General features: G+C 35.7%; 1 protein-coding gene across 3 annotated transcripts in view; it reads right to left on the reverse strand.

Annotated features, from left to right (window-relative positions):
* Positions 1 to 23,923, reverse strand: part of CCDC148 (coiled-coil domain containing 148) — a 237,428-nt gene that overhangs the window by 152,916 nt on the left and 60,589 nt on the right. For 2 of the 3 annotated variants that reach the window (XM_059394002.1, XM_059394004.1), the window contains exons 2-4: positions 18,193 to 18,296; positions 9,920 to 10,015; positions 9,658 to 9,839 (exon numbers count right to left, since the gene is read on the reverse strand). In XM_059394002.1, coding sequence (XP_059249985.1) covers positions 9,658 to 9,839; positions 9,920 to 9,925 — 188 coding nt within the window. In that variant the 5' untranslated portion in view covers positions 9,926 to 10,015; positions 18,193 to 18,296. Of the gene's footprint in view, positions 1 to 9,657; positions 9,840 to 9,919; positions 10,016 to 12,001; positions 12,089 to 18,192; positions 18,297 to 23,923 lie in introns of those variants that run through there. The other variant, XM_059394003.1, reaches the window with a different exon arrangement.

Here is a 23,923-nt window from a genome sequence, read left to right on the forward strand (position 1 = left end):
GTGGCTCAGTGGGTTAAAGCCTCTGTCTTCGGCTCAGGTCATGATCCCAGGGTCCTGGGATCGAGCCCCACATCGGGCTCTCTGCTCAGCAGGAAGCCTGCTTCCTCCTCTCTCTCTGCCTGCCTCTCTGCCTACTTGTGATCTCTCTCTGTCAAATAAATAAATAAAATCTTAAAAAAAAAAGAAAAAGAAAAAATACATATATAAGGAAACATATATAATGCTACTAGTTATCTTGAAACTTACTAGTTAGTAATTTACTCTATTTGTTACTTGAAAGTTACTACTTTCAAGTAGTAAGTTACTAGTTACTATTTAGTAACTTTCAAGTAACAAGTCGAGTAAATTGAAATAATTTAGTTGAAAAAATATGAAACTATAGGCCTTGACAATGTACACATAGAGGGACAAAACTGTTATAATCATTGTAGATTTTAAATAGTATTCAGATTCTGATCTCACAAAATAACAGGATAATAATTATGAATCATTATTTAAAATTTAATATGCCTATCAGACAATAAAGTAGAAATTACTCGTTATCACTCTATAGCTTTGCTGTATATTGGCTTCAGATCTGACATAGCTAAATGGAGCATCAGACAATTATGTCTCATCTATATGATTAATTCATCCAAATGTTAGGAAATTAAAGCCACAATCTCATCTGAGTCTAAAACAAGCAATTAAACTTGTCTTCGTGTTATTAATGAAATACAGCTTAAATAAAATCTAAATAGCTTCACACATATTGAATAAAGCGATAGGTTCAAATGCTGTCAGATTTAAAGAAAAAAAAAATATGTTAGAGTTAAAGACAACCTCCTTTAAAGCTGTGTTGTCCAAGATAGTAGGCACGAGCCACTATGTCGTTATTCAGGACTTAACATGTGGTTAGCACACCAATTAAGGTGTGCTGCAAGTGTAATTAATATCCAGACCAGATTTCAAAGACTTCATATGAAAAATGGAATGTAATGTATCTAATTAATAATTTTGAAATACTGACTGTATGTCAAAATGCTAATATTTTGAACTATTGAGTTAAATGAAATATACTATTAAATTTCATCCTTTAAAAAATATTTTAACATGGCTACTTAGAAACTTCAAATTCTATATGCCGTTCACATCTGTGGCCTGCCTCGTACTTCTGTTCAACAGCACTGCAATTTACCAACACAACTGATACATGTAAATGCTTGAATTGGAATGGGGTGAGGGAAAGCTTTCAATTCAGATGAGCAGAAGAAACTCATTCCTGTTCAGCTAACTGGTAACTCAGAAACTTTGGAGAGATTGTTCACTTTCCACTTTGCTGCGGTTTCTTCGTTTGTAAAGTCATTTTTTAAATGGGTTATATTGACAGTCAAAATGGCATGTACCTGTCATGTCATTTAACAGGTACTCATTAAATATCAATAGTATCCCCTACACTCTTTAACTTAAATTTTTAAAGTCTGTGTTTAGCTTTACAAATAGAAAAAAGCAGGAATGCCAAACTTATTTATAATTTTACTTCATGGGGATAACTATTGTTATTGCTGGTTTGGATAAACTTCCAGTTTTTTCTGTAGTTTTGTAGATGTAGATGTAACACTTTCCGAGGGAAAAGGGAGAAAAAAAGAGAGAGAGAGACTCCACTATTTTGTGGCCTAATTTCTAATTGCACAGCAACTTATTGAAATTATATGTATCATTAAAAATTATTTAATATAATTATTAATGACAGTGTGGCATTCCATTACATAGGTATATCATAATTGATGAAGGTAATCCTCTAATTTTTGGCTATTTTGTCATTTTGAAGATTTTGCCATCACTAAAGAAAGGAAAAAAACAATATTGACTATCCTTGAAGCCAACTATTTATTTCACTTCCATGATTATTTCCTTTAAGATTATTTCTAAACAATGATCGCTCACATTTATAAAGATTCTTGATGACACAGTTTCCTTTAAAAGGAAAGGGTCAAAATTACCTTCTTCATAGCCACAAGCAGCCTAATTATAATGCATCCCCCAGAAAAACAAAAGAGCAAAAACAAAAAACTCTCTCCTTCTTACTTGATGAACTCTAAAATCTTCTTAACAAGGTTGGGATGGGGAAGGGAGGGAGGATGTTTATTTTACAATTAGAGACTTCAACTAAGTGCACGGCTGGGTTAACATTTCACTGTGACTGAGTTTCAATTAAAATGTAATTAATTAATCAATCAACACATATAAAAGATATATTATTAATTTTCCCCCAGCTTTTTAATGCAAGGTGGGATGGAATAAGGGAAGGCAGAGAGGCGGGGAGAGAAGGGACTCTTCGAAAACCAAAAAGTGTCTGCCTACAATAAACACCTGACCATCCCCATAGAGATATAAGAAAAACATGGGTCAGGAAGGAGTCAGACATCACCAAGGACTGCCTCTCCAAGTAAGACAAGTAGAAGCTTGGTTTGGAGACTCCAAACGGGGCCATATACCAGAGATAGAAATGCTCCATCACAGGCTGGAGCTCAGAGTGCAGCCCGAGACCAGGGAGCAGGAGTGATTAACAGCTTTCCTCTGAGGCTATACTGAGCAGTGGGGACCCTGATCTCTCAGCTCCTCTGGACTGGAAATTGGGAGGCTGGTATTTTTATTCCCGGACTCCAAATACAGAAAGCATTCAGGGAACAAAAGCTCCCGAGAGCAGATTACTTAACCTGGTCCCTGGCAAGGTTGGTGCAATTCTGACTCAGTCAAAGACATATGAGAATCACAGCAATGGGTCCCTCCCCCAGAAGATCTCAAGAACACCCAGACAAGACCAAGTTCACCAATCAATGAGAATTGTAGAACTCCAGAGCTAGGGGAATGCAACACACAGAATTTATGGCTCTTTTCCCATGATTCTTTAGTCTTTCAAGATTAATATTTTTTTAAGATTTTATTTATTTCTTTGACAGAGAGAGAGATCACAAGTAGGCAGAGAGGCAGGCAGAGAGAGAGAGGGAAGCAGGTTTCCCACTGAGTGGAGAGCCCGATTCAGGGCTCAATGCCAGGACCCTGAGATCATGACCTGAGCTGAAGGTAGAGGCTTAACCCACCAAGCAACCCAGGCACCCCTCAAAGTTAATTTTTTTTTATTTTTTTTTCTCATTCTATTTTTTAAAATTTTTCCGCTTTTCTATTTTAACTTTTTTTTTAAACTATTTTACCTTATCAATACCTTTTTAAAAATCTTTTTAAAATTTGTATTGTTATAATCATATTTTATCCCTTCACTGTATTTAACCTTATTTCTTGTATACATATAGGCTTTTCCTTCTTTAAAATTTTGGGATACAATTTCTTCTTATAGGTCAAAATATATCCTACATTAACTGCATAGCTTTGTTCTAGTCTCCAGCCTGATCACATTCTTTTCTCTTTTTTTTTTCAACCAACTTCTTATCTTATCAATTCCTTTTCTAGAATCTTTTCAAAATTTCATCTTTACAGTCATATTCCATCCTTTATTGTATTTATCTTTATTTTGGTATATGTATGGAAGTTTTTCTGTCTTTAAAATTTGGGGAGGTAGTTTCTTCTAAAAGACCAAAATACACCCAAAATCAAGTGTGTAGATCTGTTCTATTCACCAGTCTAATATATCTATATATTTTTTTCTTTCTTCCCTCCCATCTTTCTCCCCCCGGTTTCAGGTCTCTTTGGATTTGGTTAGTATATATTTTTTCCAGGATTGTTGCTACCCTTTTATTAGTACTTTGTTCTCTCATTCATCTATTCTTACCTGGATAAAATGACAAGGTGGAAAAACTCACCGCAAAAAAAAAAAAAAAAAAAAAGAACAAGAGGCACTACCGACAGCTAGGCTAGGCACCTAATCAATACAAACAGTAGTAATATGTCAGAACTAGAGTTCAAAATGATGATTCTCAAGGTACTAGCCAGCCTCAAAAAAGTATGGAAGATGTTAGAGAATCCCTTTCTGGGGAAATAAAATCCTTTACTGAGGAAATAAAAGAACTAACCAAGTTGAAATAAAAAAAGCTATTAATGAGGTACAATAAAAAATGGAGGCTTTACTGCCAGGGTATATGAGGCAGAAGAGAGAATTAGTGATTAAAAAAAAAAGACTAAATGATAGAGAATAAAGAAATTGAGCAAAAGAGAGACAAACAACTACTGGACTACGAGGGCAGGATTCAAGAGACAAGTGATACCAAAAGATGAAACAATATTAGAATAATTGGGATTCCAGAAGAAGAAAAAAGAAAGAGGGGGGCAGAAGGTTTATTGGAGCAAATTATAGCAGAGAATTTCCCTAATCTGGCGAAGGGAACAAGCATCAAAATCCAGGAGGCACAGAGAATCCCCCTCAAAATCAATAAAAATAGGTCCATAATAAAATAGGTCCATCATCTAATAGTAAAGTCTCAGAGACAAAGAGAAAATCCTGAAAGCAGCTCAGGACAAGAGGTCTGTAACATATAATGGTAGACATAGTAGATGGGCAAAAGACCTATACACAGAGACCTGGCAGGCTAGAAAGGACTGGCATAATATATTTAGAGCATTAAACGAGAGAAATATGCAGCCAAGAATGCTATATCCAGCTAGGCTACCATTGAAAATAGAAGGAGAGATAAAAAGCTTCCAGGACAAACAAAAATTAAAAGAATTTGCAAACACCAAACCGCCCTACAGGAAATATTAAAAGGGTCTTCTATGCAAAGACAGAGGCTAAAAGTAACAGACCAGAAAGGAACAAAGACAATAAACAGTAACAATCACCTTACAGGCAATACAGTGGCACTAAATTCATATCTTTCAATAGTTACCCTGAATGTAAATGGGCAAATGTCCCAATCAAAAGGCACAGGATATTAGAATGGATTTAAAAAAAAAAAATACCCATTGATATGCTGTCTGCAAGAGACTCATTTTATACCCAAATATACCTCCAGATTTATAGTGAGGGGGTGGAAAACAATTTACCATGCTAATGGATATCAAAAGAAAGCTGGGGTGGCAATCCTTATTTCAGATCAATTAGATTTTAAGCCAAAGAGTATAATAAGAGATGAGGAAAGACACTATATCACACTTAAAGGCTCTGCCCAACAAGAACATCTAACAATTTTAAATGTCTATGCCCCTAACATGGAAGCAGCCGATTATATAAACCAGTTAATAACAAAATTGAAGAAACACATTGACAATAAGACAATAATAGTAGTAGGGATCTTTAACAACTCCCTTGCTGAAATGGATAGATTATCTAAGCAAAAGATCAACAAGGAAATAAAGGCTTTAAATGACACACTGGACCAGATGGACATCACAGATATATTCAGAACATTCTATCCCAAACAAGAGAATACACATTCCTCTCTAGTGCACATGGAACATTCTCCAGAATAGATCACATCCTGGATCACAAATCAAGTCTCAACCAGTACCAAAAGACTGGGATCATTCCCTGCATATTTTCAGACCACACAATGCTCTGAAACTAGAACTCAATCACAAGAGGAAAGTTGGAAAGAACTCAAATACACGGAGGCTAAAGAGCATCCTACTAAAGAATGATCCACGAAGAAATTAGAGTGGATTGGTTGATCCACCAAGAAATTAGAGAAGAATTTAAAACATTCATGGAAACTAATGAAAATGAAAACAAAACTATTCAAAATCGTTGAGACACAACAAAAGTGGTCCTGAGAGGAAAGTATATAGCAATATAAGCCTTTCTCAAGAAACAAGAAAGGTCTCAAATACACAACCTAAAGGAGCTGCACCTAAGGGAGCTGGAGAAGGAACAGCAAGGAAGCCTACACCCAGGAGGAGAAGAGAAATAATAAAGATCAGAGAAGAAATCAATGAAACAAACCAAAAGAACAATAGAAAAAATCAATGAAACTAGGAGCTGGTTCTTTGAAAGAATTATTAAGATTGATAAACCTCTGGCCAGGCTTATCAAAAAGAAGAAAGAAAGGACCCAAATAAATAAAATCATGAATGAAAAAGGAGAGATCACAACCAACACCAAAAAAAAAAAAAATACAAACAGTTATAAGAGCATATTATGAGCAACTATACGCCAGCAAATTTGACAACCTGGAAGAAATGGATGCATTCCTAGAGACGTATAAACTACCAAAACTGAAACAGGAAGAAATAGAAAACCAGAACAGACCCATAACTAGAAAGGATATTGAAGCAGTCATCAAAAATCTCCCAACAAACAAGCGTCCAGGGCCAGATGGCTTCCTAGGGGAATTCAACTAAACATTTAAAGAAGAATAAATACCTATTCTCCTAAAACTGTTCCAAAAAACAGAAATGGAAGGAAAACTTCCAAACTCATTTTATGAGACCAGCATTACCTTGATCCCCAAATCAGACAAAGACCCCACCAAAAAGGAGAATTACAGACCAATATCCTTCATGAACATGGATACAAAAATTCTCACCAAAATACTAGCCAATAGTATCCAACAGTACATTAAAAGGATTATTCACCATGACCAAGTGGGATTTATTCCTAGGTTGCAAGGTTGGTTCAATATGCGCAAATCAATCAATGTGATACACTACATTAATAAAAGAAAGAACAAGAACCATATGATACTCTTAATAGATGCTGAAAAAGCATTTGACAAAGTACAGCATCCTTTTTTGATGAAATTTCTTCACTGTAGTCATAGAGGGTACATACCTCAATATCATCAAAGCCATCTATGAAAAACCCACAGTGAATATCATTCTCAATGGGGAAAAACTGAGATCTTTTCCCCTAAGGTCAGGAACATGGCAGGGCTGTCCATAATCACCACTACTATTCAACACAGTACTAGAAGTCCTAGCCTCAGCAATCAGACAACAAAAAGAAATTAAAGGCATCCGAATCAGCAAAAAAGAAGTCAAACTATTACTCTTTGCAGATGATATGTTACTCTATGTAGAAAACCCAAAAGAGTCCACTCCAAAACTGCTAGAACTCATATAGGAATTCAGTAAAGTATCAAGATATAAAATCAATGCACAGAAATCAGTTGCATTTCTAGACACCAACAGCAAGACAGAAGAAAGAGAAATTAAGAAGTTGATCCCATTTATACCCCAAACCATAAAATACCTAGGAATAAACCTAACCAAAGAGGTAAAGAATCTGTACTCAGAAAACTATAAAGTACTCATGAAAGAAATTGAGGAAAACACAACGAAATGGAAAAACCTTTCATGCTTATGGATTGGAAGAACAAATATTGTGAAAATATCTGTGCTACCTAAAGCAATCTACACATGTAACACAATCCCTATCAAAGCACCAACAATTTTTTTTAAGGAAATGTAACAAATAATTCTAAAATTTATATGGACTGGATAAGACCCCAATAGCCAGAGAAATGTTGAAAAAGAAAACCAAAGTGGCACCATCACAATTCTAGATTTCAAGCTCTATTACGAAGCTGTAATCATCAAGAGAATATGGTACTGACACAAAAACAAACACATAGATCAATGGAACAGAATAGAGAGCCCAGAAATAGACCCTCAACTCTATGGTCAACTAATCTTTGACAAAGCAGGAAAGAATGTCCAATGGAAAAAAGACAATCTCTTCAACAAACGGTGTTGGGAAAATTGAACAGCCACATGCAGAAGAATGAAACTGGACCATTTCCTTACACCACACACAAAAATAGACTCTACATGGATGAAAGACCTCAATGTGAGATAGGAATCCATCAGAATCCTTGAGGAGAATGTAGGCAGCAACCTCTTCGACCTCAGTAACTTCTTCCTAGAAACATCACCAAAGGCAAGGGAAGCAAGGGCAAAAATGAACTATTGGGACTTCACCAAGATCAAAAGCTTTTGCACAGCAAAGGGAACAGTCAACAAAATCAAAAGACAACTGACAGAATGGGAGAAGATATTCGCAAATGACATATCAGATAAAGGGCTCATATCCAAAATCTATTAAAAAACTTATCAAACTCAACACCCAAAGAACAAATAATCTAATCAAGAAGTGGGCAGAAGGGGGGGCGCGTGGGTGGCTCAGTGGTTAAAGCCTCTGCCTTCGGCTTGGGTCATGATCCCAGGGTCCTGGGATCGAGCCCCGCATCGGGCTCTCTGCTCTGCAGTGAGCCTGCTTCCTTCTCTCTCTCTCTGCCTGCCTCTCTGCCTACTTGTGATCTCTGTCTGTCAAATAAATAAATAAAATCTTTAAAAAAAAACAACAAGAAGTGGGCAGAAGACATGAACAGACATTTCTGCCAAGAAGATATCCACATGGCAAATAGACACATGAAAAAGTGCTCCACATCACTTGGCATTAGGGAAATTCAATTCAAAACTACAATGAGATACCATCTCACACCAGTCAGAATGGATAAAATTAACAAGTCAGGAAATGACAGATGCTAGTGAGGATGTGGAGAAAGGGGAACCCTCCTACACTGCTGGTGGGAATGCAAGCTGGTGCAGCCACCCTGGAAAACAGTATGGAGGTTCCTCAGAAAGTTTAAAATAAAGCTATCCTATGACCTAGCAATCACACTACTGGGTATTTACTCTAAAGCTTCAAATGTAGTGATCCGAAGGGACAGTGCACTTGAATGCTTACAGTAGAAATGTCCAGAATAGCCAAACTATGGAAGGAACCTAGATGTCCTTCAACAGATGAATGGATAAAGATGTGACATATATCTACAATGGAATACTAAGCAGCCATCAAAAGAAATGAAATCTTGACATTTGCAACAACATGGATAGAACTAGAGGGTACTATGCTAAGCAAAATAAGTCAATCAGAGAAATACAATTATCATATGATCTCCCTGATATGAGGAATTTCAGAGGCAGGGCAGGGGGTCGTGGGGGTAGGGAGGGAAAAAATGAAACAAGATGGGATCAGGAGGGAGACAAAACTCTTAATCTCATGAAACAAACTGAGGGTTGCTCTGAGGTGGGAGGTAGGGATAGAGTGGCTGGGTTATGGACCTTGGGGAGGGTATGTGCTATGGTGAGTGCTGTGAAATGTATAAGCCTGATGATTCACAGACCTTTACTTCTGGAGCAAATAATACATTATATGTTAATAAAAAAATAAAATAAAATAAATCCCCTCATGTTGTATTTGTCGTTCAGAAGAGGATTTGTCATTCTCAGGATACATCCAGAAGTCCCATTTTCCAAAAAAAAATTAACATTTTTTAAAAATTTATAAAACATACTTTGTGTTTACTGTAGAACAAATCACAGCAGATTACCAGTAACATAATTCAATGGATACATTTTCTATTGCGATCAATTATTATTAGTATTGATTCATAAATTTCCACTGAAGAGGAGCTTCACACATTAAAATCAAAATTCATGGTTACTGAAAACTGTTTCTTAATTATTCAGTAAAGAGCTCAGTGAGGTGATATTTTCATCATGTTTTAACCTTATAAAAATTTTTAAAGCCATTGTTCAGGAAAATTATCTTGGAGGAAAGATAACCCTTATACAGCAAATAGTCAATCTAAACATTTGCTGATTGACTATGTTCCAACCACATAATAACTATGAAAACAATAAATCAGAAGTATAATAAACCCTAATAAAAATAAAAATGTAGTGGCAGAAATTTACATAATTCAAGTAGTGTTATCTTATCACCTGGATATGTCTTCTAACTGCAGATCAACATCTTGAAGTTTCTTTTGATAATTCTCTGTAAAGTTACAGAACTCATGAAGAATTGAAGATTTCAAATCAGGGAATGGGCATTCCAAATTTTCTAATTCCACAGGCAGTTCCCTAAGCAGGTTACTTCTTTCTTCTGAAGAATAATCTAGTGACTGAAAAAAAAATTATATGATTGTTGTACTTAACATAAATGGCAAATTGATAAACAAATTACTATAGACATCACACTTACCTTCATACTCCAGTCTGAAAGATAATTTTCTATTTTCTGTTGCTCCAGACTAAGACTTTCGAAGACAGCTTTCAATTGTTTCTTCACGAAGTCAATCTAGAGGATATAGATAAGAGAAGGTCTCTTTGAGGACCTGTGGAAAAGGGTTCAAGAAATGCCATAGCCAGATAGTGCTTATCAGAGTGGACCTCTAGACTCATATCCTAAAAATGGGCCTAGGAAGTACAGTGGGGTCATAGCCACTCTGCATTCTCATTTGGATTTTGTTTGTGTTAAGACAGAGCATACCAGATTGTCTCTGGTTTAATCTCCCCCTTCCTCCCTTTGCATCCTTGCCTCCAATCCCCAGCTGGACATGCATTTTTGTTTTAAGATTTTATTTATTTGTTTGTTTGTTTGTTTGTCAGAGAGAGAGAGAAACCATAAACATAACCTGAGCCAAAGGTAGACGCTTAATCGATTGAGCCACCTAGGCACCCCTTATCTATTTTCTTATTAGTTTATTGACTACCTCCCCTGACTAGAGCATAAGCTCCACAGTCATAATGGCACTAGATGTATGCTTTTAGATGATTTTTCTTACCATTTTTCAGTTATTCTGTAGTGTTGTTATTTTGCTTTCATAAATAATATATATATTTAAAGGCATTGAAAATTCCTTGCCTAGGGACTCCTGGATGGCTCAGTGGGTTAAGCATCTGCCTTCAGCTCAGTTCACAGGATTGAGTCCTGTATCAGGCTCCTTGCTCAGCGGGAAGTCTGCTTCTCCCTCTCCCTCTGCTCCTCCCTGAGCCACTCATGAGCGCTCACTCTTTCTCGCTCTTTCTCTCTTTCAAATAAAGAAGTAAAATCTTTTTTAAAAAAATATATAAGATGATTATCAAGAGGAGGTAAGTGACATAAAAACAGGGTAATGTAATAGAGAATGACTGTAGCTTCTCTCATGTGGATGATCAGGACAGGCCTCTCAGGGGAAAAGACACTTAAGCTAAGACCCAAGGTAACAAAAAGTGGCATCAGTGGGACAGAGAAAACAGATGATGCAAAAACTTTGAGATGAGGAGTCTGGCACCTCTGAGGACTAGATGGGAGGTCAGCCTCAGTGTGACAAGGTCTAGGAAAAAGGGGAGTGTCAGGCAAGAGATGAGGTTTAAGAAGGGAGAAGCCAGGATGTATCAGGAGGAATTATAGGCCTTGAGGGGATCTATCAGGGGGATGACTTAATCTCCCTCCACCCAAGGTAGAATCCCAAAACGTACTGTGAAGAGTGGCAAGAATGAGTGCAGGGAGACTTGTCATGAGGTCATTGTAACTTTTCAGGACAGAAATAAGCATGCTTGGACAGATTCAGGGATATGTTTAAGATACTGAAGAGACACAATTTGCTATACCTTGTTTTTTTTTTTTTAATTTTTATTTTTTAAAAGATTTTATTTATTTATTTGACAGAGCGAGAGAGAGAGCAAGAGAGGGGATATAAGCAAAGGGAGTAGGAGAGGGAGAAGCAGGCTTCCCGAGGAGCAGGGAGCCTGATGCAGGACTTGATCCTAGGACCCTGGGATCATGCCCTGAGCTGAAGGTCGAGGCTTAAGGACTGAGCCATGCAGGTGCCCCTACCTTCTATTTAAATACAAGGCACACATTTATTTCCTATGTCAAACTGTTCTAGTTGGAACAAAAATGAAATATTACATTGTTATTAGAAGTAATGGTAATATACTGACCTCTTCCAGTACTTGCACCGAGTTAAGCTCAATATGTGAGCAGGAATACTGTGAAATGTGATGCTGTCTGTATTTTAGATCTGCTCTCAATTGCTGAATAGGATTTATCACATTCTTAAGATATGTGCACCATTGTTCTGATAACTCTTGTTCTATGAAGAAACAAAATTACATCCAGGTAGCCCCTTATTATTTTAAGTTCCTTCAAGAACCGGTCATTACAATGCAGATTTAGCTTTGGATTCCTTCAGAAAAAAACCAGCAGTTAATAGGAAGAGAACCTATGGTGAGTGGCCCACTTTCATCTTCAAAATGAATCTCCCCTTTAAACATAGGATCAAAAAGGAAAACAACTCACCAAAATTTAGAAGGTCAGAAAGACATTCATTTCCAATGTTTTCTTCACAGAGAAAGGATTTTATTTCAGATTCCACTTTACATCTGAAATAGACATTATCTCCAGTCCATTATCTCAGTTTTTTTTAAATAATCATAAACATACATAGATTTTAAAATTCAACTGTTCATTTATTCAGACCATACACTTGCTAGACCTGGAGATAGAAAGAAGCATAAGCGAACACCCCAGGTAGAAGTAACAGCTTGAGCATAAAGGCAAGCGCATGGCACATCCTAGCATTGTTTTGTGTGGAAAGAGCTTAGGGCAGTAGGAAGCCACTGAGGGATATTCAGCTGACCTCACCTGCCAAGCAGATCTGTGTTTTAGAAAGATTCCCAAGGCAGCAAAATGGGGTGTGGGCTGGGAGGAGTGGGCAATAAAAACAGAAAATGAAGAGAGAGGGGATCAGGTAAACCTGGACCAACATGGAGGTTATTTCAAAAGTTAAGAGATCATGAGTTCCTGAAATAGGGAAATGGGTGTACAAGTAGAATTTAATTACTAATAAAAGTAATACATCTTAATGACTTTTTATCATATTATTTAAATATAGTCATTTTTAGAATAAAACCATAATCAGCTCTAAATGGACATCCAAAAACACTGTAGTTTATCCCATGCTTATGGCAGATTTAATGAAATCATAGAAAAGAGTTTTGATTATCATTTATCAACATCAGAAATGATATAAAATAAGAAAATAGCATCAATTACTTTAATACAATGGTTATTTTTATTTTTGCATATAAGTTTCCAGTTCCTGTCTACATGCATATATATTTTAAATAACTATACTTATGGCATATTTACCATTTTATATTGGGATTTTTCAATAGCATTTTAAGATATTTCTAGGGATACCTAGGTGGCTCAGTCATTAAGCATCTGGCTTCCACTCAGTCATGATCTCAGTGTCCTAGGATTGAGCCCCACATCAGGCTCCCTGCTCAGCCAGAGGCCTGCTTCTCCCTCTCCTACCCCCACCCCACTTGTGTTCCCTCTCTTGCTATCTCTCTCTCTGTGTCAAATAAATAAATAAAATCTTTCTAAAAGATACTTCTAAGTAATTCTCACAATTGCCATTTATTTTAATGGCCTCATAGTATTCTATTTTATATATGTGCTACCATCTTCTAAGCCAACTTACTTACATGGACAGAGGTTTTATTTGTATCTATAATGGAGGGATTTGGGGTACCTGGGTGGCTCAGTGGGTTAAGCCTCTGCCTTCAGCCCAGGTCATGATCTCAGGGTCCTGGGATCAAGCCCCACATCGGGCTCCCTGCTCAGCAGGGGGCCTACTTCCCTCTCCCCCATGCCTGCCTCTCTGTCTACTTGTGATTTCTCTCTCTGTGTCAAATAAATAAATAAATAAATAAATAAAATCTTTAAAAATTTAGTGATTAAAAAAATATATATATATAATGGAGGGATACTATTGTAGATGATACTTCATTGTCTACTTTTTTTTTTTTTGAAAGATTTTATTTATTTATTTGACAGAGAGAGATCACAAGTAGGCAGAGAGTCAGGCAGAGAGAGAGAGAGAGAGAGGGAAGCAGGCTCCCTGCTGAGCAAAGAGCCCGATGCGGGACTCGATCCCAGGACCCTGAGATCATGACCTGAGCCGAAGGCAATGGCTTAACCCATTGAGCCACCCAGGCGCCCCATTGTCTACTTTTTTAACATGTAGTTTTTGCCAAAAAAATATTTGAAACTGTTACATGAAGGATGGTTGCATAATTGTGGAATAAAAACAAATTATTTCATGGTGGATTTGTTTAAACAAAAACACAGCACTTATCAACCATCTAGCTCAACTCCCTTAAGTTTTCAGCACCCAGAAAATCATAGTAAAACATACAAGCCAATAGGAGAATTGGCTTTGTTTATCCAGGAGACCAACCTGCTACTTACATGTAATAATTCTAGTAAGTTCCATCTTGGTTTCCTAGATTAACAACCTAACCCATCTGCCAAGATCAGGCTTTTTCTCTGATAGTCCTGATTGCCCAACAAAATTCAAAAGCATTTTTTTAAGTCCTCAATAACTATGAGACTCTGAAACTAGCTTGTGAATATAAGCTAATTTCCCGAATTGTGTTCTATAAAACAATACTGTCAATGAGATGCTGGGATTGGGGGGAATGGGAAATAGTAAACTAAACAAAATGTGATATGTTTCAGCTTATCATATGTTTCAGCACAGGATTTCTTAAAAACTTGATTATGCTAAAGTGCATTGAGGTGATTTTCTTGAGGTGATTGAGAAATAGATTTTCTAATTTATAGGAACATGAAATTCATTATTCTCAATGGAGTATCTCAAAGAATATTTGTTTTATAGAATTTGATTTAGTAAATATAAAAATTGTGGTTGGGGGCTCCTGGGTGGTTCAGCCAATAAAGCATCTGACCCTTTTTAGCCTTAGGTCATAATCTCATGGTTGTGGGACTGAGACCTGCATAGGGCTCCATGCTCAGTGTAGAGTCTGCTTAAGACTCTCCCTCTCTACTTCTGGCCCTCCCCACCCCCAACTAAAATCAATCAATCAATCAATCAATCTATCTATCTATCTTTAAAAAAAAATTCTGGTGGATTCAAGAGCAATAAAAATTGTAACTCTGGAGAAGAGAATCCTGCCCTATTCATCACTGACTTGCTAGACCAGGTCTCGGGTGTTTTCCAAGGTGGAATTCTGCAGCACATACAATGTCTTCCCCTCTGAAGAGTGAGCAAATGTAAGCTTTCTGTGCCCAAATCTGCCAATTTAAGTACCTCCTAATACTATTTGGCCTATCCTCTGTTACCAGTGAATCTGACGGCACTACAAAAAAGTCTCCTGAGTTTTTGCCTAGATGATATGTTCACCTACTTCTTAGATCTGCCTAGTTGCAATGCAAGGTAAACCAGCCTGGTGATGGGTGTTATTGAACTCTTGGGAGTCTACTGCCATACATGTCCTCATCCTTCCAGGATGGTGCCAAAGTTCTAGGTATAAAATCAGTCTCCTCAGGACATCAAACATTGCCAGAGCTTCCTGAGATTTCTAGGGTAATCACTTGGTTACCAATTTGGGTAGAACAAACAAAACATGGGGTACAAGAATGGTAGAGACAGAAGCCATAAGCAAACAATAAACAAAGAGATACGGATCATGAAAGGCAGAGCAAGAGAATATGATAAAGTTTCATTAATGAAATTAACAGCCAGGAGACCTGCAGAAAATTAGGGTACCAGAGCAGGCTGAAGGTCAAAGCTCTGTCCTTCCCACAATGAAGGAACTTAGCAGGTCAGGCAGCTTGGTTCCTAACACTCAGCTATTTGATCCACTTCTCACCTGAGTTTGTCCCAAGTGAGCATACCACAGAGGCAGAGAAGGGAGTCTCACAACCAATGGCTGGAGGAAGGCCTCAGGAGCTGGGCTTAGAGAGTTCTTTGAGGCTCTGAGTTGCACAGTATGAATACTGGTGTCAATTTTCTCTTTAAAGATTTATTTATAGATATTTAATTGTTGTTGGTTAAACCCCATGATATCCTCTGTAAAAAGGAGACATTTTGGGGGGGTGGGAGGTTGGGATACCAGGTGGTGGGCATTATAAAGGCACAGATTGCATGGAGCACTGGGTGTGGTGAAAAAATAATGAATACTGTTTTTCTGAAAATAAATAAATTAATTTTTTAAAAATGAAAAAAAGGAGACATTTTTAAAATAATATTTTAAGATTAAAACTGTGAAAAAAGGAGAAAGAAAATAAAACTAAAACTGTGAGCAAGAGACTACATGTATTTCTAAGGGATTTGGTTATAAAACATCTCTTGTAGGAATTATCGTACAAGTAGTAAAGTGTACAAATGAACCCTCCAAATTTTATAATTCAACAATTCTGACTAAAACAAAAATTGTAATTCTTTACCACATGGTCAATATAAATAACTCCCTCCTTAACTCTACACCAGTCATTCTGAAACAAGGAAGCAAGTCCCTGTAAGAAAGTATATCGAGGTTTCCAAGAGGTATAGTTTGGGAAAGCACATTAAATACTAAATGTAATAAGTTTAAGTGTGAAATTTTATAAATTTAAATTTTATATTTTTTAAATATTATATTAAAAAAACTATATATTTAGAAATTTTGTATGTCTAGTTTCCTTGGGATAGATTTCAAAGAATTAAAAATTGGCCAAAAAAAATTTTTTTGCTAGCAAGATTAGACAAATTCAATAATCAGGTGATATGAATGGAACCCTGTGGGGGAGATAAGCTTCTGAACTCCAAGTTCCTGGAGTGCAGGAGTTAAAGGCAAGTGCTCCAATGCCATCTTCACGTAAACAAGCTGATTTGCCTTCTGTGAAAAACTTTGATCCTCTGAAACTCAAGATTGTCACCTGTAAAGTGGGGACACAAAGATACCTACTCTGTAGGTATGGTCATAAGGATGGTCATAAGGACTTAATGAAATAAAGCATATAAATTATTTACCATATTACCTGGCACATACTAAATAGCCCAACAAAAGTTCAATGTCATTGTAGTCCCCCACCTTCTGTGGGCCTGAGAGTCTCAAACAGACTCTCCTATGGTGAAGCATAAAAATATTTTATTTTTAATCTTTTATTAAAAAGGAGTATAGGTTTTTAAAGGTTGGAGCTCACACTCCTGACTTTCTGGTGGTCCCTAAATTCTCCACAAATCAAGCCACTTCTCTAACTTTCCTCCTTTCACTCTTAGTTTTTATTTCACTGAAAACATATTGAAATGAGTCCGCTTTCTAGAATAACACAGAAAATTATCTTAGAATTCTTCTTTTTGTTCTATTTTCAGCACTTACAAGTTTCAACACATTAAGGCTATTCCTTGAATGCTCCTTCCTTCCATTGCCTTTGTGTCATTCCAGGTCAACCATTTTCCATAATGATATGTATATGCCTCTTCTATCTAGCTCTAGAACAGCTAATGCACACATTTAGAAGCATGTGGAACAGCCAAGATAAAAACTTTCACCAGTGTTTTCCTTTACCTTTGAGCTTGCATCAGTGAGGGCTGTAATAAAAATTTTCTAACAGCTTTTCTTTCTACCAAGTTATGCAAATTTAAAAAAAATTTCTAATGGGCTCAAACATCCTCTCCATAAAAGGTGACTTTTTGAGACATATAATGGGACTGATTTGTTTTTATGTTGCAGCATGGTGATGGAGTCTATATAATTTTGTCTTTGTTTGTTTTAAGTTATACAATGTCGTAAAACCATTTCCAATCATGAGCCTTTTAGTTCAGTTCAGAATCTCTTACCAGAATAAGAAACTCCTACTAATTTGAAAAGTACCTACAAAAGTATCTATCAAAGGTAAAGTTAATGACCTTTGGATTTGACTTAGAATAAGACCATAAAACAACCTATTTTAATATAAAATATATGATTAAAATATACATTTTAAAAAGCATACTTTATAAATACCACCACCATTAAAACTAGTATACATGTTTCATATGGAGGGGAAACATATCTGCCTTCTCTTTCTGCCCTAACCTCTGAAAGAAATGTATTTTTCAAGGATTACAATTAAGAACAATGATAGAATCGTTATTTTGTTGCTTCATCATGAAACAAGTGCTAGAAATACTAACAAAAGTCAAAAATGCAAATTGACTAAGTTAGTCATGAGGCAGCTACATCTAGAAATCAGTGAACAACTTGAGCCCCTTAGTTCATTTTTTATTCATTTATTGAAATCTTTTCTCTGTCTCCTCCTATGAATCCTACAACGAAAAGATAAAACTGATGGTATGTTTGCCCTTGTTTGGCACTTCATAGGGAAGACAAACATGTAAACAAGATATTATAATTCAATGTGCTAAGGGCAATATGAATAATTACAAGTATGAGAGGGAATGTAGAAGAATAAATGATCAGCAGATATAGAAGATGATCTTTTTTCCCCGAAGGAAAGCAAAAACCATATTAATGTATTCACTGGGTTTCAAATTAAATTGAGGAAATGAAGGAATTTTAATTTAACTCACAATCAAACTGTAACTTTAACTCTTTTTAGTGGTTCAATTAACATGGAAAGTTATGGAACTTCTAACTAAGTGCAGCCCTTAGCAAGTCCCACATGTTCTTGTAGAGATTTCCCTCAGTTCTTACCTGACATCAGTTAGCCGTTGGTGTTCCTGCCACCACACTTGCTTGTGTTGTTTTAGTAGTGTTTGTTCCTTAGATATCTTTGAAGTCTCCACTGCTTTCCTGATCTAGATTTAGAAGAACAAAAAAGGAGCAATTCCAATATTTTCTAAGTGTGTTTTCCACAAGGAAATTGTTTAATTGGTCATTTCTAAGTTAAATATTTATCCTTTTTCAATCCTAATAGTGCATTTTCGAACACAAAATCCACCTTAAAATAAGTAATTCATTAAACAAAATGCAGGACGGTGAAAGAGAAAATGGTTTGGAATACTGTCCAAGTCAAGAATTGTCTTTAAAGTAGTTATGAAAAGAAAGATGATGTAATTCTATTTTCCTTACATACGATGAAAAACACCTTAATTCACACAGTCTCACAAAATTTTTCAAGAGCTTTCCATATATTTCTTCTCTTTTTGATACCTCTTCCCTGCCAGGCATTATGGCCATCATTATTCCCATTTGACTTATGAGGACACTGAAGTTCAGAGAGGTTAAAAAAACTTGTCAAGATCATGAAGCTCAGAAACATCAGAAACACATAGACCTTGGTGTTCAGATTGGCTTTTACATGCTCCTTCAGCAGAGGACTGGGAAAAGTCAATTGGATAAGTTGTTAGAAAGTCTGGCTTTAGTTTCAGCTTCAGCACCTACTAGAAATACGACTTTGAAATCCAGTTTTAATCTTTCAACTCCATGACTTCATAAGTAAAGTTTTAAAAAATTTAGGCAAATATTTATTTGAAGGAACTTAAAGAAATTGTGAAAAATCATGTAACACTAAAGCCCACATTTGTAATTAAATTTAAAATTTCCTCAAATTTTATGGCTTTTTGAAAATGTAGTTCATAATTAGTGCTTTGGAGTTTGTTGACAAGTTGTATCAGGCCTGGATCTGTTTGCCTTAACATCCATTCTTGGCCATCTCCCTGATCTGCTCCATATCACAGAGCAGCCCGTTTCCCAGACAACCCTATTAACAGGCTTCCAGCTGGTTTCAGCCAAAGGGAGAAACTGGTTTCAGAGACTGAACAGAGGGAGGAAAGCAGAAGCCAAAGGATTACTCTGCCTGCCTTTTCTACTCTCAGAGTGGTCTCCAGAAGCATCTGCATCTTCTCCATTGCTCTAACATTTCTTGACAGTTCTACTATAGTTCCAACAACTTCTGGGTAAACTCAGCCCACACAATGTGGTACAGATTTGCTTTTTCTAATATCCCTCTGACCCAAGCATGGCAGTGACTTTTGCTGTTGTTAACCCCTGTATTCCTTCATGACCCCATTTGGCTTCTCAACCTGTGTAACCATTTCCTGCATTAATGACACCTAAAATCCTCAATGTCTGGATGCCTGGGTGGCTGAGGGTCATGATCCTGGATCCAGTCCTGTATCAGGCTCCCAGCTCCACAGGGAGTCTGCTTCTCCCTCTGACCTTCTCTCTCTTGCTCTCTCTCTCACAAATAAATGAATAAAATATTTAAATCCTCAATGTCTGTTTCCTTGTTAGACTGATATTCATGTGTTCACTGAATTCACATACCCAATATTAGTACTTCTAAACATCTATAAAAGTGCTACTCCCAAATCAGAAATTTGATGAAATATGCATATTTTATGTTTTCTGTGCTACTAGAATACTTAGTAGCCTGAAAGCTTTAACAGATCAATGCTGAAGATAAAAAAATTTCAGAAGACAAGTCTTAAAAAGAGACTCTTTATAATGCATGCTATTTCTAGCTGTCATTCACTGATTGCTTTAACCTTGAGTTTATCTTTTCACTGTTCCAGTTACTGATTCAAAATTAGGGGTATAGGAAAACAAAAACATTAAGTCAAAGTCAAATCTTTTCCCCAGGAGGTCTTAGGAGTGTAACAATTAGGAAAAGTACATTTAAATAAAAACAGGAGGGGCACCTGAATGGCTCAGTGGGGAAAGCTTCTGCCTTCGCTGAGGTTGTGATCCAGGACAGAATCAGACTCCCTGTTTAGCCGGGACTCTGCTTCTCCCTCGGCCTCTCCCTCTGGCAGCTGCACCCTCTCTTTTTCTCTCCCATTCACTCTCTCTCTCTCTCTCTCAAATAAAAAAATAAAATCTTAAAAAAAAAAAAAAAGAATAGGAAACTGCACAAAAACACTCAGCAATCCTTATTTCACCTACTAAAAACATAAAAGTACATAGTGTTTCTAAAATCTGACACTCTCGTATTTGCTTTAAGAATGCCTAAAACCCCTTTCAATTATTTGCCACCTATAGCCTCTAAAGTTTGTTGCAGCAGACACAACTTTTAAAATTAGATTTCTTTGACATATTTGGTCCATGTTGTACAAAAAAATTAAAACACATTGGTGAAAGATGTAGACACATTTTTATAGCTTAAAAAAATCAATGTTGTAGCCTTTGAGCCCAGGGTAAGACCAATTAAGTAGACTATAAAAGTGAAAATAAAGCTACTATTTTTCACTAGACACTTCCAATATTTTAAAGAACATCCTGATTTTTTTAAGTTCACTCATTGACTCCGCTTCTATCCTCAGGCCAAAAATGAAGGAAAAATAAAGTCTTAAAAGAATAAAAAGATTTAAAGTTGTATCTTTTTCAATAGAGAGATTTCTAGGTGAATCTAATGTATTTTGCTGGGCAATAAGCCATATGAAATCAATATTTAAGGTGGATTATGACTTATGCAGAATGCTAATGAATTAAAAATAGCAAAAATAATAAATTCATTAATGAATAAGAAACTAGAGGTTTCCTATATGGCCTATTGTGATGATCCAAGATAATAAGGCTCTAAATAGGCACCCTGAAATGCACAAAAACCCTTTGGGCAGATGGTCCATTTTTAAATATAAGCAACAATAAGTAGTGGACAACTTAAATGTTGGTTACATATATATATACATTTGTCAAAATTCATTGAGTTGTACATAAGATCTGTGTACTTATTATACCTCATCAAAGGTAAAAGAACAGTTAAGTGTATAAGGAACTGTTAAGATAAATAAAAAGAAAAAAAACCCATCTACACTAAGATGCAATTCCTCATCTATCAAGCTAGAAAACCTCAGATGTGTCACAAAACACCCTGTGAGGCTATAGGGAAACATATTCTTTCCTGTTGCTGGTGGGAATGCAAAATGGTGCTGCCTCCCATGGAAGGGAATCTGGAGGTGTATGGTGAAATTTCTAATGGATTTACCCCCTGACATAGTAAATTTGCTTATAGAAGACTATACTGACAAAAGTATAAAAAGACAAATGAACAACAAACTATTCACTGCAGCACTATTTGCGATGGAAAAAGACTGCAGTACAAAAATTCTATCAATAAGTGATCCTGCCAAAATAAGTTGAACCGGAATCTCATCCAGTCTGCAGATATAACTACTAATTTACTGGAAATACAAGAGACAGAAAAACATGTTAAGTGACACCACCAGGATGTAATCAGCAAAATCCAAACTGTAAGAAAATATAAAAGACAAACAATATAATTTCTTCAAAAATAAATTACAAAAATATAAGAGGATAGAGGAGACCTAAAAAATAAAATCAACTGTAATATGCAGATCCTACTTAGACACTGATTTGAACAAACTCCAAGTAAAAAGAATTGAAGACAATCATGGAAATTTAACACTGGATATTTGAAATTAAGAAATTATTAGTATCCTAATGGTAATGGTCTTATAAGGTTTGGGGTGGGGCTGTTTAGCCCCCATCTTTTAGAGATACATGCTGAAATATTTATGGTTAAATATTATGATGCCTGAGATTTACTTCAAAACAACCCAGCAGAGGGGAAAGTTGTAGTAAGGACTACAGAGAGAACAATAGCCAAGAGTTGATCATAGTTGAAGCTGGATAAATTACAAAGAGATTATTAATCATTCACTCTCATTTTGCATGTGCTTACAATTTCTGATAATGTTTTTTAAAAAGAATTAGTAGACAAATAGTTAGATAATAAGAAATATTTATTCTTGCTAAGCAAAACTATTCAAATAAAAATAATCGTAAAGATCTCTTTTATATTTAACCTAAATTATATGTGAACAGTTAACATATAATATACCAAAAATTGGTCTCTGTTTCCAGCCCAAATCTACTTTTTGACTTCAGATTCAATCTCAGCCTGTGAAAGACTAGATCACTCTATGTTCACATCAGTATCTTATCTGGCAGTCCACAATTTGTGCATGATCAATAACATAAACACATCTGATCAATATACCAATACAAGTAACAGAAACAAGGCAAATCTTCTGAATTTACTGCTAATTAACAATAATTATCAAATATAACTAAGTACTCTAGATCCAGCTTAAAGCAAATACATCCTTAGTGTTAACATTCTATCCTTCAGTTTAAGTATATTTACACTTAATATTGCCAGAATATACTGCTACAGTAATTAACAAGATTGTTAAAGCTGTTAATTTCATGTGCAAGAAAAGAACATATTTAGTTAGGTAAAAAGTAGGAAATGAACTGATATTTAACAAAAATATTGAAAAAATGTTAACTATGTAATATGAGGAAGAAAAATATTCTTCTTGAGCCAAGGCATATTTTATATAAATGTAAATAAATGTAAATAACAATATAAGAAAGGGTAACAGAGATAACATTATAATAATAATCCCAGTTGGTATAGACTGGTTTGTATATAGATTAGCATTCATAACATTAAATAAAATAAACTTTAAGAATTATACTTAATTTCTAGTTAACTAATTCCATTTAAGCCATGAACCAAAAATCACATGAAACAACATTCTCAGTACATCTTTCTTAATCCAGCTGTACTAAAAAATGAAAACTATAAAAGGAAAGAAGAAAGTATTAGAAAATGATGAGGTATCCAGGATACGCTTTGTTCTCACTAACTGAAATTCAAAACAACAGATACCATAAAAATGCTCTAACAGGACAATTCCTTATCATTATGAATCTATGGAGACTAAAAATGGAAGCAAGAAGCTTATCAAAATGATTACTACAGACTGTGGACCATTTTCAGTAGTTGAAGACAAGGATTTTTGAGATTTGCCAAGCTATAAATCCCAGGTACAGTTATTTCCAGAAAATATGTAACTAAAAAGCTTCTTCCTGAATTATATTCTATGAACAAAAAGGGTATTGATGTTATTTAAAATGTCAGTTGAAAGTAATCATCTGTTTAATCTCACGAATGTGTAACACAGTGACCAGAGAAGCAATCTAACAGCTGACAGGGCTGAGAAATTACTGCCCTTGCACTTAATATCAAAAACTGAAAGCCACATCAATGATTAACATTTTTAAACATGTTTATTCTTTGATAGTGATTCTATTACCAAAGAGAAATTCCCCATGGCCAAGCAATGAGTTCTAACATTTAACCATTCTACATTCAGCCAAAAAAAATTTTTGGAACATGATGGGTGGACAGAGAAAAACAGATATATAGATAATATTTAAGATGTATGTGTGTATATACATGAATATATATGTACATATTCCAATACTGGAAGGGTGTAGAGGAAGTACCTGTGGTGGTATCTTTATTAGAACACTTTAAAAAAGAACTTTTTAAAAAACATCCAAATTTTTTTTGCATGATCACTCCAATCATGGGAATTTATCCTATGAGGGTGAAAGATTCTAAAACATGAAAATGTCTCTGCATGAAGATATTTACCAAAGTACGATT

The sequence above is a fragment of the Mustela nigripes genome, chromosome 3 (assembly GCF_022355385.1).
Source record: "Mustela nigripes isolate SB6536 chromosome 3, MUSNIG.SB6536, whole genome shotgun sequence".
NCBI classification, from domain to species: domain Eukaryota; kingdom Metazoa; phylum Chordata; class Mammalia; order Carnivora; family Mustelidae; genus Mustela; species Mustela nigripes.